This window comes from Moschus berezovskii, chromosome 11, assembly GCF_049115385.1.
Source record: "Moschus berezovskii isolate FMDL1 chromosome 11, NW_MosBer_1.0, whole genome shotgun sequence".
Classification (NCBI taxonomy): Eukaryota; Metazoa; Chordata; class Mammalia; order Artiodactyla; family Moschidae; genus Moschus; species Moschus berezovskii.
Genome location: NC_142470.1, coordinates 8,734,493 through 8,752,639, shown reverse-complemented (window position 1 = coordinate 8,752,639; position 18,147 = coordinate 8,734,493). Strand labels below are relative to the sequence as shown.

The 18,147-nt window shown below is 44.7% G+C and overlaps 1 protein-coding gene across 1 annotated transcript in view; it reads left to right on the top strand.

Annotated features, from left to right (window-relative positions):
• The window catches only part of GARNL3 (GTPase activating Rap/RanGAP domain like 3), a 168,585-nt gene that overhangs the window by 104,021 nt on the left and 46,417 nt on the right, over positions 1–18,147 (top strand). Inside the window, exons 8-12 of the mRNA XM_055400212.2 lie at positions 1,252–1,315; positions 2,297–2,323; positions 10,495–10,570; positions 11,210–11,308; positions 12,362–12,465. Coding sequence (XP_055256187.2) covers positions 1,252–1,315; positions 2,297–2,323; positions 10,495–10,570; positions 11,210–11,308; positions 12,362–12,465 — 370 coding nt within the window. The remainder of the gene's footprint in view (positions 1–1,251; positions 1,316–2,296; positions 2,324–10,494; positions 10,571–11,209; positions 11,309–12,361; positions 12,466–18,147) is intronic.

The window sequence follows — 18,147 nt, the reverse complement described above, 5'->3', positions numbered from 1 at the left end:
ATTTCAATGAATTTTAATTTCATTTAGTTTTCTGAGTAGACCTTCACTTTTCGGCCCACCACTCATAGACAGAGCAAGCTGCAGCAAGAACGTATTTTAAAGTTGCAAAGATTAAAATTTCTACAGTTGCTTCCAATGGAAGAAAAGATTTTCTCTGTTACACTCACCAACTTGAAAACTTAAAAATTAAAATATATATACTATTGGGTCAGGTAAGCTGAGTTCAAATCTTGGCTTCGTGACTTAACAGCTTTGTTATCCTTAACTAGTTCTTTAACTACTGAACCTCAGTTTCCTCATGCTGCTGCTAAGTCACTTCAGTCGTGTCCGACGCTGTGTGACCCCACAGACGGAAGCCCACCAGGCTCCCCCGTCCCTGGGACTCTCCAGGCAAGAACACTGGAGTGGGTTGCCATTTCCTTCTCCCATGTGTGAAAGTGAAAAGTGAAAGTGAAGTCGCTCAGTCGTGTCCGACCCTTAGCGACCCCATGGACTGCAGCCTACCAGGCTCCTCCATCCATGGGATTTTCTAGGCAAGAGTACTGGAGTGGGTTGCCGTTGCCTTCTCCGCAATTTCCTCATGCTTAAGAATAAAACAGTACTTGCCTCATAGAGATTGAATGAGATAATCCATGTGAAGTATTTAGCAGGGTGCCTGGCATATAGTAAATACTCTGTAAATCTAGCTATTATTTTTACCTTTCATTTACAGATATTAGGATTCTTGCTGAAGAGGTCTTAGAGATCATTTTGTTCAATTACCTTGTTTTGCCCTAGGGTAACTTAGCTCAAGGAAATTCAAGTTGCTTGGTCAAGCAAAACGTAAAAGAATAGTCTTGTTAAGAACAACCTTTGCCCTTAGTGAGAGAGGAATTACCAAAGGAAGAAAGACATATTAGGCCATCTTAATTACATTTCATCTTATCATTCATTACTATGTAAATGTCAGTGAATCTCTTTTTTGGTAAATAAAAGTAAGAATCATGGAGATTAGCCAAGGTTGCCTACAGCAGGTGCTCCCCACTCCTCCCTTCTCTCTGTGAGTGTGCTCAGGGGCAGCCTCCGAGGTTGGTTACTCAGGTATGTTCCTTCATTGATCACTCCTTGTTGGCTCCTACCTCTTTGGCCCCTCTAGGAATCCAGCTATGATCTTCTAGGGTATAATACTTAGCTTTTCTGAGGACCTAAGACTGGCTCCACATTATTTAAGTTTCCACCACACTGCGGCTGACTCTGTCCATTCTATTTCAGTGCCATGAATCTGGACAAATTTGAGAAAGGCCCCAGGGAAATTTTTCACCCTGAGATACAAAAGGTAACCCAGAACTTTGTGCTTCATAATTGTATCATGTGGTCACAGTGTTAGAACTGACAAATTATCAGTGATTCTTAGCCTAGGATCCCAACCAGAATCACCAGTTGTTCTCATCATGAAGAACTTCCCACCTGAGAGTCCGATGGGAACTGACTAAGATGGAGGCTGGGAGTCTATCGTTTTCAGAAATTCAGAGAATAGCAGGTGTCCTGAAAGCTGTCCTGTTTTCTTAGGACTTACTGTTAAAGAAAATCAGTCTGCCTTGGGAGGAAAATGTTTAGAGTCATAATCAAGGTAATGGTCTATCAGAAAAATGGCAACTAGACTTTTGTCTTGCAGTTGCAATCAATTTCGCTTCTAAATTCTCCCCTTGAAACTCATAAATGCAGCCATCACTAACAGTGTGACAGTTGTATGTCAGAGCTGAGCTTGAAGGAGCTGGCATGCCAGGCGGGGTGACATAGGAAGAGGTTGGAGAGGCAGCCTGGCTGGGTTCTGTCCAGGAGGCAGCGGGCAGCCAGTAGTATCATCCCACAGAGGAATATCTGAAAACGAGATATAGCAACCTTCTGCCTATTTATGTCATACCTCTATGCCCATTTTCACCAAAGACACTGTCACACTCTCCCTTTCACTCATGAGCTTCCCTTCCATCCTCTGTGTGTGTCCGTGTGTGTGTGTGTGTGTGTGCATGCGTGTGTGTAAAACTTACCGGCAGTAGTTCCCCTGCTGTGATCAGGTGTCTGTAGGTTTCCCTTAGGAAGCTTGAGCAACTAGCTTCCAGCATAGGGAAAAGAGTTCTGACAAATCACTGGATCCAAAAAGTACACGGTAAAAGTAAACTTTAGCTTAAAAATGGAATATTTTGAGGTGGAGAAAAGTGATGTCAATGACAGTCGATGAAGCTTGGCTTTCACAGAAAGTCAACATAAGATGATCACCATTCATCCTGTACTTAACTTTTTGAACTTCATTTGGCAGGACTTGCTGGTCCTTGAAGAACAAGAGGTAAGTAGTGTTGCGAGATGCCGGGTCCTGCTACCCCACCTTGATGTTTGTCAATGAGCTTCCCCTTCACCAGGAACACACCTTTTCCCCCAGGCACACCTTCTCCGTGGATTTGCACAGCAAGTCTCTTATCACTGAAAGACTTGACTGACGTATTTTCTCCGGTGTATTTCAGAATTTTCTGTGCAGCTAGCCATAAAGATAAACAATCAAGATGCTTAAATCTGCTTGGAATCATTCAAATTTTAATCCCATGATCAGGGTGAGGAATGAGGTTTTCATTTTCGTTCAGTTAAAGCTAAGGTACTTTGTTAGCACATTCAGAATGCCATATTATGTGCTTGTTTCCATTCCCTGTTGTCCCACTTAAAAAAGAATATGTTAGGTTTTACAAGTGCTTGACCAACGTAGAGAAATACCAGAAATACTGTCACTCAACAGTTGAGTATTTACTCAATAAGAGTGTGTGTACACTGTTCCTGTTGGTAAATGGCGGTATCACCTGTCCAGTCGCTGAGGCCAGACTCGGAAACATCCTTAATACCTCCTGTCTCTCACACCCCATCTAATCCATCGGCACACTCCAATGACACTTTTTCAAAACATACCCCTGACTTGCATGTTTCTCAGTGCTTCCACCACCACCACTCTAGTCCATCAACACCAGCCCCACCATCTCCCACCTGGATTCTGCAGAGCTTCCTGCTCTTCTGCCTGCTTCCTCTCTTGCACTCTCTTCTAGTTTTCATAGAGCATCCAAACATGGCAAGCCATCTCCTCCCTTTGCTCAGAACTCAATGGCTTCCCATCCCACTCAGAGTGAAGCCCAAGGTCCTCACTGCAGCCTGCTAGGGCCTGTGTAATAAAGCTGTCCTCTGCTCCATCCTCTGCTCCACACTAGCCACTGACCTCCTGCTTCCACGTCCTCAGGAAGCCTGCTGCTCCCACTGCAGGGATGCTCATCCCAGATGTCTCCTGGGTCACACCCTCTCTTGATTGGCCTCTCTGCTCAGGGAGGACTTCCTGGTCCCTTAACTAAATATCTTTCACCCACTGCCCTTCTACACTGCTTTGTTGATCTTAACACATGGATTTCATTTATTCAGTTTTTATCTGTTGCCCCCACTAGAACAGGGACTTCTTTCATTTTTCTTCACTGCTGTATCCTCAGAGCCTAGAATAGTACATATAGAGGACACAGAGTAAATATATTTGGTTGAATATGTAAATTATTCATTGACTAAGTGAATTATGAAATCGTGTGATGCCACTGAAAGAAATGCATGGAAAGATTTCCACAACATAGCACGTTCTGAGGAAAAAACAATTTGTGGGGCAATACAGTATAAGCCTAGTTGTTTCTATAGGCAAAGATTTCTATGTGTATTCATTCATTCCTTGATTCAACAAATGTTTACTGACCTCTGACTGTGGGTGTACCGTGTACTGTTTGAGGCGTTGGGGATATATTGATGAACAAGGCAAGATCCCTTCTTCATGGAGCTACAATCTGCTGGGCTGAGACCAACTAAGTAGGAAAATAAACAAACATAAACACAGTGCTACCGACAATTCCAAGAGCTTTGGGGAAAGTAAACAAGGTAGTAACACAGCATAAGGAGTAGATTTTGCCCACTGGCCAAACAGAGGTTTCTCTGAGGCAGTGACATCTCAGCTGATTCCTGAACATGGCAATGTAAAGTTGAAGCAGGAGGCTGAGAGGCTGCCCCCCACATTGTTGGCAGGAGTTGCCGTGGTCAGGTTAGAGGAAGTGTTGGGCAGGATGTGGCAGAGAATGGGCAAAAGGAGACATCTACATTGTAATCTACATGTTATCCATATACAGTCATGCTTGTTGCTGAAGAATCCATGAACTCCATGTGTAACTTGTAAAAGGCAAAAGATAAAAGTCATACACGTTTCTGGTAAACATTTGAAAAATGCAGAAATGAACAAAAGATATAAAGAAAATATCACCTAAAATCATAGAGAAAACTAGTATTGGTAGAGTATCACATTTTGATATATATTTGCTATATTTTATATAAGATTAGGGTTATACCATGCATAGTTTTTAGCTTCCCTTATGTCTCGGCAGTAAAGAATCTGCCTGCAGTGCAGGAGCCATTGGAGATGTGGGTTTGATCCCTGGGTCAGGAAGATCCCCTGGAGGAGAGCATGGCAACCCACCCCAGTCTTCTTGCCTGGAGAATCCCATGGACAGAGGAGCCTGGAGGGCTACAGTCCACAGAGTCACAAAGAATTGGACATGACTGAAGCAGCTTAGCAAGCATGCATGTATAGTTTTTATGTCTCAAAATTATTAATTCATAAATATTTATTGCACACCCACACAGTACATGCACCTGCCCTTTGTGACAAACAATACAGAAATATATCAGTGGAAAACAGGAAGGAGCTTCTCTGGCGGCTCAGATGATAAAGAATCTGCCTGCAATGCAGGAGAACTGGGTTCAATTTTGGGTTGGGAAGATCCCCTGGAGAAGGGAATGGTTACCCACTCCAGTGTTCTTGCCGGGAGAATTCCATGAACAGAGGAGCCTCGCAGGCTACTGTCTATAGGATCACAAAGCGTCAGATACAACTGAGCAACTAAGCACTCACACACATCAGTGGGAAACACGAAAGCTCCTCACTTCACCACTTCTACCCTCTCTTGAAGATCCCCTGTTTGCTGTTTGGTTTATTCTCTCATACTTGTCTTTGGACCTCCCAAATTTTGAAAAAGGAGTAGCTCATCTCTTTATTTCTCAATTTTATTTCCTCACTAAGGGCATATTTGCTAGCAGCAACAAGGGCACTCATTATAATGTACTTGAAGAGGTGTGACCAGTGATCAACATCCTTCACAGCCTCCCTGAGAGCTGTGTGGCCAAGGCACTCTTCTTTAATTCCACCTGCTTCTTGAATTTATCCCAGTTCCTCCCAATTATAGTGCTAATCAGCTGCAAAGATGAGCAGGGAAAAAATAAACAATACTAGTGATGTTTCTGAAAGGTTAGCTATTTGGTAAAGTGTTGTTGGTGTCCTGAAATCCATTGTGTAGAGAGCCCCCTCTCCCCCCGGCAAGAGAGAACATGGTGTCCCAGGCAAATACACATGGAGGGGTTGACAGATGTGTAGGAACATGTGAAACATGTGAACAACAGAAATATGGAGGCATTGCCCAGACAAGAGTAACGAGGAACTGGGGGTATCCAGTTCTGAATTAGGACATCATATCTTGATTCCAAAAGATTCTTTTGGAATCAGTGGGGCTTGTTGTTCAGTCACTCAGTCATGTCCAACTCTTTGTGACCCCTTGGACTGCAGCACACCAGGCTTCCCTGTCCTTCACCAGCTCCCAGAGCTTGCTGAAATTCATGTCCATTGAGTCGGTGATGCCATCCAACTGTCGTCCTCTGTCGTCCCCATCGCCTCTGTTCTTCCCCCTCATACTGCACTTTCCTCAGAAGAAATATAATTCCTAGCATACTATTAATTCCCCAAAATGTGACTATCTGCTAACTGCTGCTAAGTCACTTCAGTCGTGTCCGACTCTGTGCGACCCCATAGACGGTAGCCCACCAAGCTCCCCGTCCCTGGGATTCTCCAGGCAAGAACACTGGAGTGGGTTGCCATGTCCTTCTCCAATGGATGAGAGTGAAAAGTGAAAGTGAAGTCACTCAGTCGTGTCCGACCCTTAACGACCCCATGGACCGCAGCCTACCAGGCTCCTCCATCCGTGGGATTTTCCAGGCAAGAGTACTGGAGTGGGTTGCCATCACCTTCTCCGAAATGTGACTATATGTTGGTTTATAATCATGTTGAGTTTTGTCTTATAAAATTTGGAACTTAAAAATGTAAAGTCCCATACAAGTAGGAATTACAAATATGACCTTATCTCTATGGTGACTGTCTGAGCAGGACTGCAGTCCCGAGAAAACCAGTTCCCACAATTTCCTCCACCAGTCACCTCCCTCCAGGGGCCCAGGTATGGTCTTGAGACTTTGCACTCCCAGCCATCCCACAAGGCCCCCTGCTGCAAGTAGCAGCCAGCCTTATGAAGCACTGATGACAGCAAGTTCAACACTGTTAAAATATGACCTGTGATGGTCAGGTAGCCCCAAGTCAAGTGATGCCCTCCTCAAATAGCCCCTCATAAAAGCTATCCCCTCCAGAAATACAGTGCATTCTGTTCAGCGATACCTTGATTTCTGGAGATAGGAGACAACCCTGTTAGTCATTGACATCATTTGGGAAGCCCTGGAAACAAAATTACCTAAATGAGACTCTGTAATTTCAATACTTACTAAGGCCTTGCAACACCAGTCTTTTGGGAGCCTCCACCTGAAGTGGAGGCTGAAGTGATACTGAAGCTGAAACTCCAATACTTCGACCACCTGATACAAAGAACTGACTCACTGGAAAAGACCCTGATGCTGGGAAAGATTGAAGGCAGGAGGAGAAGGGGATGACAAAGGATGAGATGGTTGGATGGCATCACCAACTCAATGGACATGAGTTTAAACCCCGGGAGTTGGTGATGAACAGGGAGGGCCTGGCGTGCAGCAGTCCATGTTGTCGCAAAGAGTCGGACATGACTGAGTGGCTGAACTGAACTGAACTAAACTGAACTTGAAGTGGGCGGAGTCCTCTCGGCAAGGATGCTGGTGCCAATGTCAGAGCAGCCCCAGAAAACTTTCCAAAGCTTCAGCCAGTGATCAGGCAGCAATGGGCCCTATCTCTGCTTGTAACTCTCAGCTTCACTCAACTCAAAACCATCCTGAGAAGACTGTGGCCCTGTGTTGAAAAGAGCACTGCATCGCAAGTCAGGAGCCCCAACTTCCAGCTCCAGTCCTGCCATCCACTTAGTCCCAGGCTTGGTCACATCTCGTCTTCCTGAGCTTCAGTTGTCCTGTCTGTAAAATGAAAGCATGGATTCAGTGCAGCATAGGGCTGTTAGTTCACAGCTCATCATTTCAGTCATTGACCCAGTACTCCTGCCCTTGGCTTGCTAGCCGTCAGCCCAGCTGGACGTGACCCTGAGCTGGTTGCTTCTGCTGGTTGGTTCCTCCAGTCCAGTGATTCTCAGACAGGGATCCCTGGGCCAGCAGCGTCAACATCACCTGTGGACTTGTTGCAAATACAGATTCTTGGACCCTACCCCAGACCTGTGGGATTGGAGGCCCTGGGGATGGGGCCAGCAATCTTTATTTTAACAAGCCTTCCAGCTGATACTGATGCCTGTTCAAGTTTGACAACCACTGCTTTAATCCCTGTGCTGTTATTCTAAGAAAGTTATCTGTCAGACCCCAAACCACTGTAGGTGCTTGTTAAGGGACCACTGAGAATGGAAAAGGTGCCAGAGTCGTGGAGACATATGACTACTATCATCATTCCCAAAAACAGAGAAAGAAGAGCTACAAAAAAAAATAGAACCCCAAAGTGGAAGAGATCCTTGACAAAATCCCAAGAAATTTACCAAAAATAGGTTTATACGGAAGAGGTGACCATTTGGCAGCAACTTGTGAAAAATAAGTTGTATCTGACCACATGTGTTTCTTTTCTCATTTATTACACACACAGTTGTTCAATGAATATTTATTAACCCTCTCCAAAATACCCAGCACAGTAGTGGGCCCTGGAGATTCCACAGAGAGCAAGATATGTACCATCCCTCTTTCATGGGACTTAAGTTCTAGTGGTGCGTGCATGCTCAGTCGCTTCAGTCGCGTCTGACTGTTTGCAGCTGCCAGGCTTAGACTGCCAGGCTTCTCTGTCCATGGGATTCTCCAGGCAAGAATAATGGAGTGGGTTGCCATGCCCCACTCCAGGGGATCTTCCTGACCAAGGGATCAAACCCAGGTCTTCTTCATCTCTAGCACTGCAGGCAGATTCTTTACCACTGAGCCTCCAGAGAAGCCCAAGTTCTCGTGGTAGAAACAGACAAATATGCAAGTTCAATAAAAAGAATTACAGAGTGTGAATAGGGCTTCCCTGGTGGCTCCTCTGGTAAAGAATTACAGAGTGTGAATAGATCTATTAAGAAGAAGATAAGGTGCCATGAAGGAGAATAACAGTGCAGTGAGGGTGATCATGTTGGGAGATCAGGAAGGCCTCTCTGAATTGACATGTGAGCTGAGACCCACTCAGCTCAGCTTGAAATGTGGGCAAGAGCCCTGGGTGGAGGCCCCATCCTGAAAGCTACCTCCCTGTTCTTCACTCTACAGAGAAAACCAGTAGATAGAAAATCATTACTACTGATGGGTGTGCATCTGTCCTTCAGATGCACTGCGGACAGAGAATGTTTAGCAGTGCAGCCTCAGCCCCTTGGCTTTTCAGAGTTTGAATGCTCCCCGACCAGCCATCCTGAATCCTGTGCTCTGCCTTGACACACCCACCTCTGACCCTTTGGCAATACTTTGCTGTTGTTTAGTCACTAAGTTGTGTCACCTCTTTGTAATCCCATGAACTTTAGCCCACCTGGCTCCTCTGTCCATGAGATTTTCCAGGCAAGAATACTGGAGTGGGTTGCTATTTCCTTCTCCAGGGGAACACCCTTATGGAGAAATGGGCTAACTGTCTCTAAATTTGGTCTTCCCCTAGATGCCTTGAGAGATCCCCTGCAAAGGCTTGGGAAGGAGAAAAGTAGGTTAGGTTCTGCCAAAGGCTGGGCTCACCCTGATTGCTTCCCAGGCCTCAGGAGTGAAATGGCTTGCATTAAAAATCCAAGTGGAATATAGTTTCTTTTTTGGAGGATAGGGTTTTTAATTTTTTGATATTAATTTTCTTTTAATACCAAATCATTATAACACTGTGTCATTTTTAAACATTTTAATCTTAATGGATTCCACTCCCTAGCTGTTTCCAACAGAAACAAGCTACAAGGCTAGTTTTTCTACAACCTCAATAGTTTCCACATTCCCAAGGCCAAGTCTACCCATACTGCCTTTGCCTAAGCCCATGACAGGTTGGAGAAGAGGAATCAAAAATAGCCTTTCCTCCTCCACCTAAGAGTTGTGCTCTTTCCTTAGGGCCTATTTTCCAGAAGCAGACCTCTGAGTTCAGAAATTATCTCTGTGAGGTCAAATGGCAGAGTCATCAAAGGATTGCCTTTTCCCCAATATGGCCAGCAATATTTTACTCACCTTTGTTCTTTGTTGGCTCCTTAACTGGCAACTGAGAATCCCCTCATCAGACAGCCTTGCAAAAGTTGATCTTTTCCAACCTCAGATTTTTGTTTTAATTATGCAATACTTCAGGCACACACAAGAAAACATAGACTATAATATAATAAAGACCTACGAACCTATTAGTTTAAGAAAAAATTATATAAAAAACACAATTGCGGTACTTCCATAGTAGCCTAGTAGTTAGGATTCTGGGCTTTCACTGTTGTGACCCAGGTTCAGTTCTGGGTCAGGAAAAATTCTGCAAGGCAAGTGGCACGGCCAAAACATAAATAAATACAGTTGAGCTCCCCGATCCTATTCTGTCTTCCCTGTAGAAGCTGTCATCTTGCATTTGGTATTTATCACTCCCACAGGATCTGATTTTAATCCTACATTTAATGTTGAGGATAGTAGACTGAACATTTGTACTGGCTACTTCTTGATTGCCTTTTTCTCCCCACATCTGTTTTGTGGCTTCTTGAGATTAAATAGCTTTAGGAATTGGGGCAAATGAACTTTTAGACTACATTGTCTTCAGTTTCCATTTCTAGTTCTAAAAGAGTCCACGAGTTTTTAACCTCAGATTGTTGGGTTAAATTTTGAATCACCCTGAGCTCTCTGCTGGTTGGGTTCCAGACTGCCACTGCTGGCCTGATCAGAGCATGGTGCCAGTCCTGTGAGCTCCTGGGGTCTGTTTACTTTGAGCACTGTTTTGCTGCAGAATGGACCTGGCATCCTGCAGGCTCCATTGGTAATGAAATTTCCAGTGAACTCACAGAAGAACACAGGGTTTCATCCGTAAGCTATACAAATCTATAAAAATCACAAATAATTGTTGTTAATATGGGTCAAAATTGAGGTGGAGGGGAGGAAGTAATCTAGCAAGTAGCCACTGAGGTCACTGTAGGGTCCCTGAATAATGACCAGCACATCTCATAATTGTGTCTGCTTTGACGAGAAAATTAAATCCAGCGCCTTTTGTTGTCTCATTGTAAGGGCTCTGTGAATTTCAAGTTTGGGGTTCTTTTTGCCAAAGACGGCCAGCTCACAGATGATGACATGTTCAGCAATGGTGAGTGTCCCCCCCTTCTTCTAACAGAAACCCTGCCCCGCCTCACTGCAGTTTAGACGATTGCAGCTCGTCTTACCTGCTCAGTCTTTAATGCAAAGAAACAGCCAGGAGTTTTTATGAAGTTGAAGTGTAAACTTTCAAGGTAAATTTGGTAGGACACATGTTTGCCCAGTTTCGTTCATTTGACAAATATTCATTGGTCACTGAATCTGTGCCAGGCACTGGCATGGGGGATTCAGTGTAACTGGAAAATTACATGGGGATTTGTTATCTTAGGAGCAATGGGGAAATTTTTCTCTGGGATTTTTATGCTTAAGAGAATTAGAAAATGGCCCTCTTGTCCTGTTATTTAGCACTTTTCTTATTAAAGGCCTGTTCCTTATTAACAGGAGTAATAATGATGTTTTCCTTCTGCATTACTAGATCCTTGTGACTTCAGCTTGGCAGCACTCAGGTTGCTTAGACTGACTCTGTAGTTTTTCCTTTCCTTAGATTCTGGGAACTGTGGGCATCCTGCACAGTCTCCAGAAGAGGGAATGTCCGTGGAGCCTAGTTAATCTTCAAAGGATTTCAGTACATAGCTAGAAACTAGGACCCTGTGGACACTGCACTTTGTTCACACTTGACCTCTTCTTACAGAAATCGGAAGTGACGCTTTTCAAAAATTTTTAAATCTGCTGGGTGACACCATCACTCTCAAGGGCTGGACAGGCTACCGTGGTGGTCTGGACACCAAAAGTAAGCTTGCCTCCTCCTCCATTCTGCTGTGTTTTGTAGAAGTTTTGTTTGCCAGCCTCATCTGAATTTGAATTTATACCCAGGGTAGAGAATGCTGTCTTATAACTGTACAGCATTTCTGGGGTTTTTCTTGTGCTTGTACTTCTGTCATTTTATCTGCTCTTCACAGCCAGTCCTGGAGGTAAGCCAGGCAGGTGATGTGAGGCTCACTGGCCTAAGTTTGATAAACTTCAAATTGGGTATCCTGAGCCTCTGGGGGCCTCATCTCTCCACCAGCCCACACTGAAGTCACTTCACAGATCCTAAATACGGGAAGGTCAGGCGGTTTGTGAGAGCTTCCCTGAGAGTACCTTAACTGGGATAAAGTATTCAGCCCCAGGATTCAGGCCCAGCTTCCCACCCCCATGACCTGCCCCCGGCCCCCGACAAGCTCTGTGTGCCCATGGTCATTCCTGGAGTCCATCAGCCTCATTTTCCTTTCCTGGGATAATCTGATAGACACGCCTAGGAGTTAGACACTACTTATCTCTATTTGCAAATTTTAAGAAACTGAGGCTCAGAGAAAGGTGAGGTAATATGTCAGAAGGAACATAGCTAATGAGAACTTGAATCTGAGTCTGCCCAACTCCAAAGTCCATGCTATTCGTCACTATACAATGCTGCCAGGGATATACCTCCGTTTGTTTTATGGACATGATAATTACTTGTATGTCATCTTGTGTTCATTTTGGCCTAGACACGAGCAGTAACTAGAAGGCAAGGAGTTGTAACATGCTGTCCTTTGGGGCTCAGACTTCTCATGATCTCCTCTGCTCTAAGCAAGGCATGAATGAGACAACAAGAGAGCTTAGAAGGGGAGGAAGAGGCCCCCACGTGGGCAGTAGCCTTGCCCCAGCTGGAGAGGGATCCACACTGTTGCCTCCACTCAGGTGGATGATCATAGGATCTTTGGAATGTGCTAACTGTGCTGTATTCCTCTAGCCTACAAATAAAGACTGTTTCCTTTCAGCCTCAGAATTCCCTGTGCCCACTAATGCATATTGTCTTTTACAGACGACACCACAGGGATTCATTCTGTTTATACCATCTACCAAGGGCATGAGATCATGTTTCATGTTTCCACCATGTTGCCATATTCCAAAGAAAACAAACAGCAGGTACGTGTGAACACGCAAAACACCCAACGGTGACCTCAGTGTGGAGAAAGCCTTGCTGACCTCATAGAAGCAGAGACTGGACGTTCATACACAAGCTGAATTTCAGGACCAGTTTGGGGATGTTGTTTCCAGTCTGTTTGCTTACAGTTTCACCAAGGCTTAGGAAGAACTACCTTCACTGGTGCTGGCCCCTTCAGGAGATAAAGGCTCAGACAGTCATGTACCTGTGTGTCTGTGTGACCATGTGTGTATGTACCTGTGTGTGAGTGTGGTTTTCTAGACCCCTGATAGACGGTTTTGCATATATGCATCCGTGACTTCTCTCCACATGCCTATGTCTTGTCAGAATGGTTGCAAGCATTTTTTCAAGTTAATGCAGGAGGTTAACACTGACAATTTCCCCAATGGCCTGTGCCCCGTTGCGGAGAAAACTACCTAAGAACACTCTCTACCCACTGCAGAGATTAGCCATTTCCAAGAGAAAACTTGCCCATTTGATGAAATCTAGATATAAGTAAGATACATGCTGCTGGTTTTTTAAGGATTTGGGGGGTTCCATTTACTTTTGTATTAGATTCTTATCCCTTTTTTACACATTGAAGGCATCTGTGTAAGTAAATATCACAAACATGAATAGACAGTTGTTCAGCAAAGATTTGCGAGAAATGTGAACCTAGAGACAGTGTCTGAGGGCTAAAAGGGCTTTTCTCTAAACACTTATAATCCTTATTTCAATGAGACTCCAATAGACAGAAATGGCAACCCGCTCCAGTGTTCTTGCCTGGAGAATCCCAGGGACAGGGGAGCCTGGTGGGCTGCTGTCTGTGGGGTAGCACAAAGTCGGACACGACTGAAGCGACTTAGCAGCAGCAGCAGGAGAAAGACACAAAGCATATCGTTAGGCTAAAAAGTGATGTTATGATCATGAGACATAGCGATGCTTTGGGCATGTGCAACTGGTGGGCTCAGGAAGAGCTAGTTCTGTTTGATGCTTTGGGGCCTGGAATAAGGAGCTGCTGGATTGTCTTACAGGCAGTGGAGACCCTCTGGAGAATTTAAGCTTGCTCTGATTTTAGAAGGCTAACTGGTAAGGGGCAGGCATAAGCAGGAAGTGCCTCGGCCCAATAAGCTTGCTTAAGTGTCTAAGAGTTCCTTTCTGTAAGCTTCTTCCCTTGTGTGGCTGAGGTGACCTATATTCTCACTACCAGGCCTCACCTCTTAGGAGCTGAAGCTATTAGTATCCTGGGTTCACATGGAGAAGAGACCAAGCTGACCCTCCCACTCACCATGAATTATGTTGACCTCTTACATCTCAACAATGATAGGGAAAAAATTCCACTGAGATATTTCATAACCCTCCTCTTCCCCCAACCCTGACCTTTTCAGCCCCGTACATTCACCAAAATCGCCTGTGTCCTGTGACAAATGACGGCATTAGCCAGAGACAGGAGGAATGAATGTGACAGTTCAACTTTTGCCCAACCCAGACTTTCACCTTATCTTTTTGAAGGGGCTATTAGCATATTAAGAGAAAACAGGCTCACCAGGAGCACTGAAATGTTCCCAGATGAACTCTGGTGTTCTCAGTATCTTGGCTGGATCTGTGGGTAGTGCTTGGGCCTTCCACTTGCCCAGCATCAGTGGATGTGAAGAAAATCGCAACTATGAAACTTGTCTCTATTACCAGAAAGATAAAGCAGTGGGGAAGAGAGCCAAAGAAGTGCAGAATGACAGTGAACCTTCTCAGTGCAGAGAAGGACCAGTAACCACAAGCCTCTCTCTGTACCTGCCATGGTCTCTTTGGGGTCTAAGGTAACGGTCAGAAAATCTTGGTGACTCATAAGATCTTGGTGGCTCTTTGATCTCCTAACATCTAAAACACTAGTGGAACAGTGAGCCACATCCCAAATCTGATGTAAAGAAACAAACTTTCACAAAGATTTTGTAGATTTTGGTTTTACAATAACTCCTTCATCTCTCTCCTCTATCACCGAAGTAAACCCAGTGGGAGCAAGGAAGTGAGTGTTGATATTTGCCTTTCTGGGGCTTATCTTCTCCCTAACATCTGTGATGTCCTCGCCCCTAACACCCAGTCTCCCAGTGCTCCAGAACCCGACTGCAGCTTTCAGGACCAGATAAAAGCACAGGCTCTGTGTCAGCCCTGGGCCCAGACCCAGCTCCGCCTCAAGGTGGCTCTGAGATCCTGGACTCATTGTGTGTGATGACAGCCCCAGGGCTCAGTTCTCAGATCCTTTTTCTTCTCTTTCTACACTCACACACCCATTCATATCCCATCCCATCTCATGGCTCTGAATAGATTTTATCTGCCACAGACACCCAAACTTACATCTCCAGCCAGCCTAGGGGAAACTCTAGACCAAATATGCAGCCTTCTTGACACCTCCCCTGGGCTCAGCTTCTCACACCCAGTCTGTCCAAAGCTGAATGCACTGCTCTCCCCCAGACCTCTTCCTCCCAAAGTCTTTCTTATCTCTGATGATGACTCTTCTGCTCTTTCAGTGTCTGGGGCAAAATGACCTTAGAATCATTCCTGATTCCTGTCTCTCCTTCTCATCCATATTCAGTTTGTCAGGAAATCCTGTGGGCTCGACCTTCAGGTGACACCTGAGCTTTTGTCACACTTCAGTTACCATGCTGAATAAATTCCTCTCCAGGCTCCCTGGTCCCCTAACAGAGTGTTTCTCAATCCACTGGCCAGAGTGATCCTTAAAAATGCAGGTCAGCCTCTTCCCAAACCCCTAGTGCCTTCCTCTTCACTCAGAGTCAAAGCTAGATCCTTAGAGTGGCTGAAGTCCCCAAGTGACCTCTGTTCCTGTCTGGTCCCCTCATCCACTGCTCTCCTGGTTTCCTCCCTTCCAGTCACATCATCTTCCTTTCCTGTCCCAAGTCACCATATACTGCTCCACGTCATGGCTTTAAGTTGCCCTTCCTTCTGCCTAGAACTCTCTCCTACCTGGTATCCTCTGGCTGACTCACTCACCACCCTCAGATCTACCCAAATGCCAGCTGTTAAAATGACCCCATGACTGAATTAAAGCTACAACCCATCCGCCCCCAGGCCCCTGCACAGCTCCCGTTCCTCCCTGACACACATTGTCACCTAACATTCAGTTCAGTTCAGTTCAGTCGCTCAGTCGTGTCCGACTCTCCGCGACCCCATGAATCACAGCACGCCAGGCCTCCCTGTCCATCACCAACTCCCGGAGTTCACTCAAACTCATGTCCACAGAATCGGTGATGCCATCCAGCCATCTCATTCTCCGTCGTCCCCTTCTCCTCCCGCCCCCAACCTTTCCCAGCATCAGAGTCTTTTCCAGTGAGTCAACTCGTCGCATGAGGTGGCCAAAGTATTGCAGTTTCAGCTTTAGCATCAGTCCCTCCAATGAACATCCAGGATTGATCTCCTCTAGAATGGACTGGTTGGATCTCCTTGCAGTATAAGGGACTCTCAAGAGTCTTCTCCAACACCACAGTTCAAAAGCACATATTATTTAGAACACTTGTTTACATTTACTGTGTAATTTCTGTGCCTACTGCTAGAGTGTATGCCCCATGAAGGCAGGAATTTTGTCTGTTTTGTTCCTTGTATAGAGCAGAAGCTAAATAATTACTTTAAAATATATATATAAAAGCTTTATTGAGACATAGTTCATATTCCATTCACTTTACCCACTTAAGTATGTTCACATGGTTATTCAACTATCACCACAGTCAATTTTAGATTATTTCATTACCCTGAAATCTCTCGCAGCTTTGCCATCACTTCCCACTCCCTCCTGCCTAGCCTCTGGTAACTAGCAACTTGCGTTCTTTTTCTGATTTGCCTATTCTGGACACTTGGTATACATGGAATCATGTCATATGTGGTCTTTTGTAACTAGCTTCTTGCACTTGGCATGTTTTCAAGGTTTGTCCATGCTGTAGCCTGTATCTGTATTTCATCCCTTTTTATTGCAGAATAACTTCCTATTTTATAGATACATTTTGTTTATCCATTCATCAATTGATGGATCAGCACTTATCTTCATTTTAACATAAAATTTACAAGTTTAACCACTTTTGAATTTATTAATTCAAAAATTAATTCCATTAATTAGCATTAATTCCATTCTGTGCATTGTTGTGCAGTCATCACCATGGTCGATCTCCAGAACTTTGTCATCTTCTCAAACTGAAAGCCCGTACCCATTAATCAGTAAATCCACATTTCTCCCTCCCCCAACCCCTGGCAACCACTGCACTCCTCTTTGTCTTTATGAATTTGGTCATTCTACGAATCTCATGTAAGTGGAATCATACATTTTTCCTTTTTGTTTGGCTTATTTCACTATCACCGTGTCCTCAAGGGTCATCCATATTGTACCATGTATCAGAATTTCCTTCCTTTTTAAGGCTGAGTAGTAGTCCACATTTTTATACCACATTTTCTTTATCCATTCATCCATTGGTAGATGCTTGAGTCATTTCCACCTTTCGGCTATTATCAATAGAGCTGCTAACAACATTGGTGTACAAATATTTGTTTGAGTCTCTGCTTTTAATTTTGGGAGAATATACCCAAAACTGGAATTTCTGGATCATATGGTTCAGTTCAGTTCAGTTCAGTTGTGTCTGACTCTTTGCGACCCCATGAAACGCAGCACGCCAGGCCTCCCTGTCCATCACCAACTCCCGGAGTTCACTCAGACTCATGTCCATAGAGTTGGTGATTCCATCCAGCCATCTCATCCTCTGTCGTCCCCTTCTCCTCCTGCCCCCAATCCCTCCCAGCATCAGAGTCTTTTCCAATGAGTCAACTCTTCGCATGAGGTGGCCAAAGTATTGGAGCTTCAGCTTTAGCATTAGTCCTTCCAATGAACACCCAGGACTGATATCCCTTAGGATGGACTGGTTGGATCTCCTTGCAACCAAGGGGCTCTCAAGAGTCTTCTCCAACACCACAGTTCAAAAGCATCAATTCTTCAGCGATCAGCTTTCTTCACAGTCCAACTCTCACATCCATACATGACCACTGGAAAAACCATAGCCTTGACTAGATGGACCTTATTTGGCAAAGTAATGTCTCTGCTTTTTAATATGCTATTTAAGTTGTTCATAACTTTCCTTCCAAGGAGTAAGCGTCTTTTAATTTCATGGCAGCAATCAGCATCTGCAGTGATTTTGGAGCCCAAAAAACTAAAGTCTGACACTGTTTCCACTGTTACCCCATCTATTTCCCATGAAGTGATGGGACCAGCTGCCATGATCTTCGTTTTCGGAATGTTGAGCTTCAAGCCAAACTTTTCACTCTCCTCTTTCACTTTCATCAAGAGGCTTTTGAGTTCCTCTTCACTTTCTGCCATAAGGGTGGTGTCATCTGCATATCTGAGGTTATTGATATTTCTCCCGGCAATCTTGATTCCAGCTTGTGCTTCTTCCAGCCCAGAGTTCCTCATGATGTACTCTGCATATAAGTTAAATAAGCAAGGTGACAATATACAACCCTGACATACTCCTTTTCCTATTTGGAACCAGTCTGTTGTTCCATGACCATTTCTAACTGTTGCTTCCTGACCTGCATACAGGTTTCTCAAGAGGCAGGTCAGGTGGTCTGGTATTTCCATGTCTTTCAGAATGTTCCACAGTTTATTGTGATCCACACAGTCAAAAGCTTTGGCATAG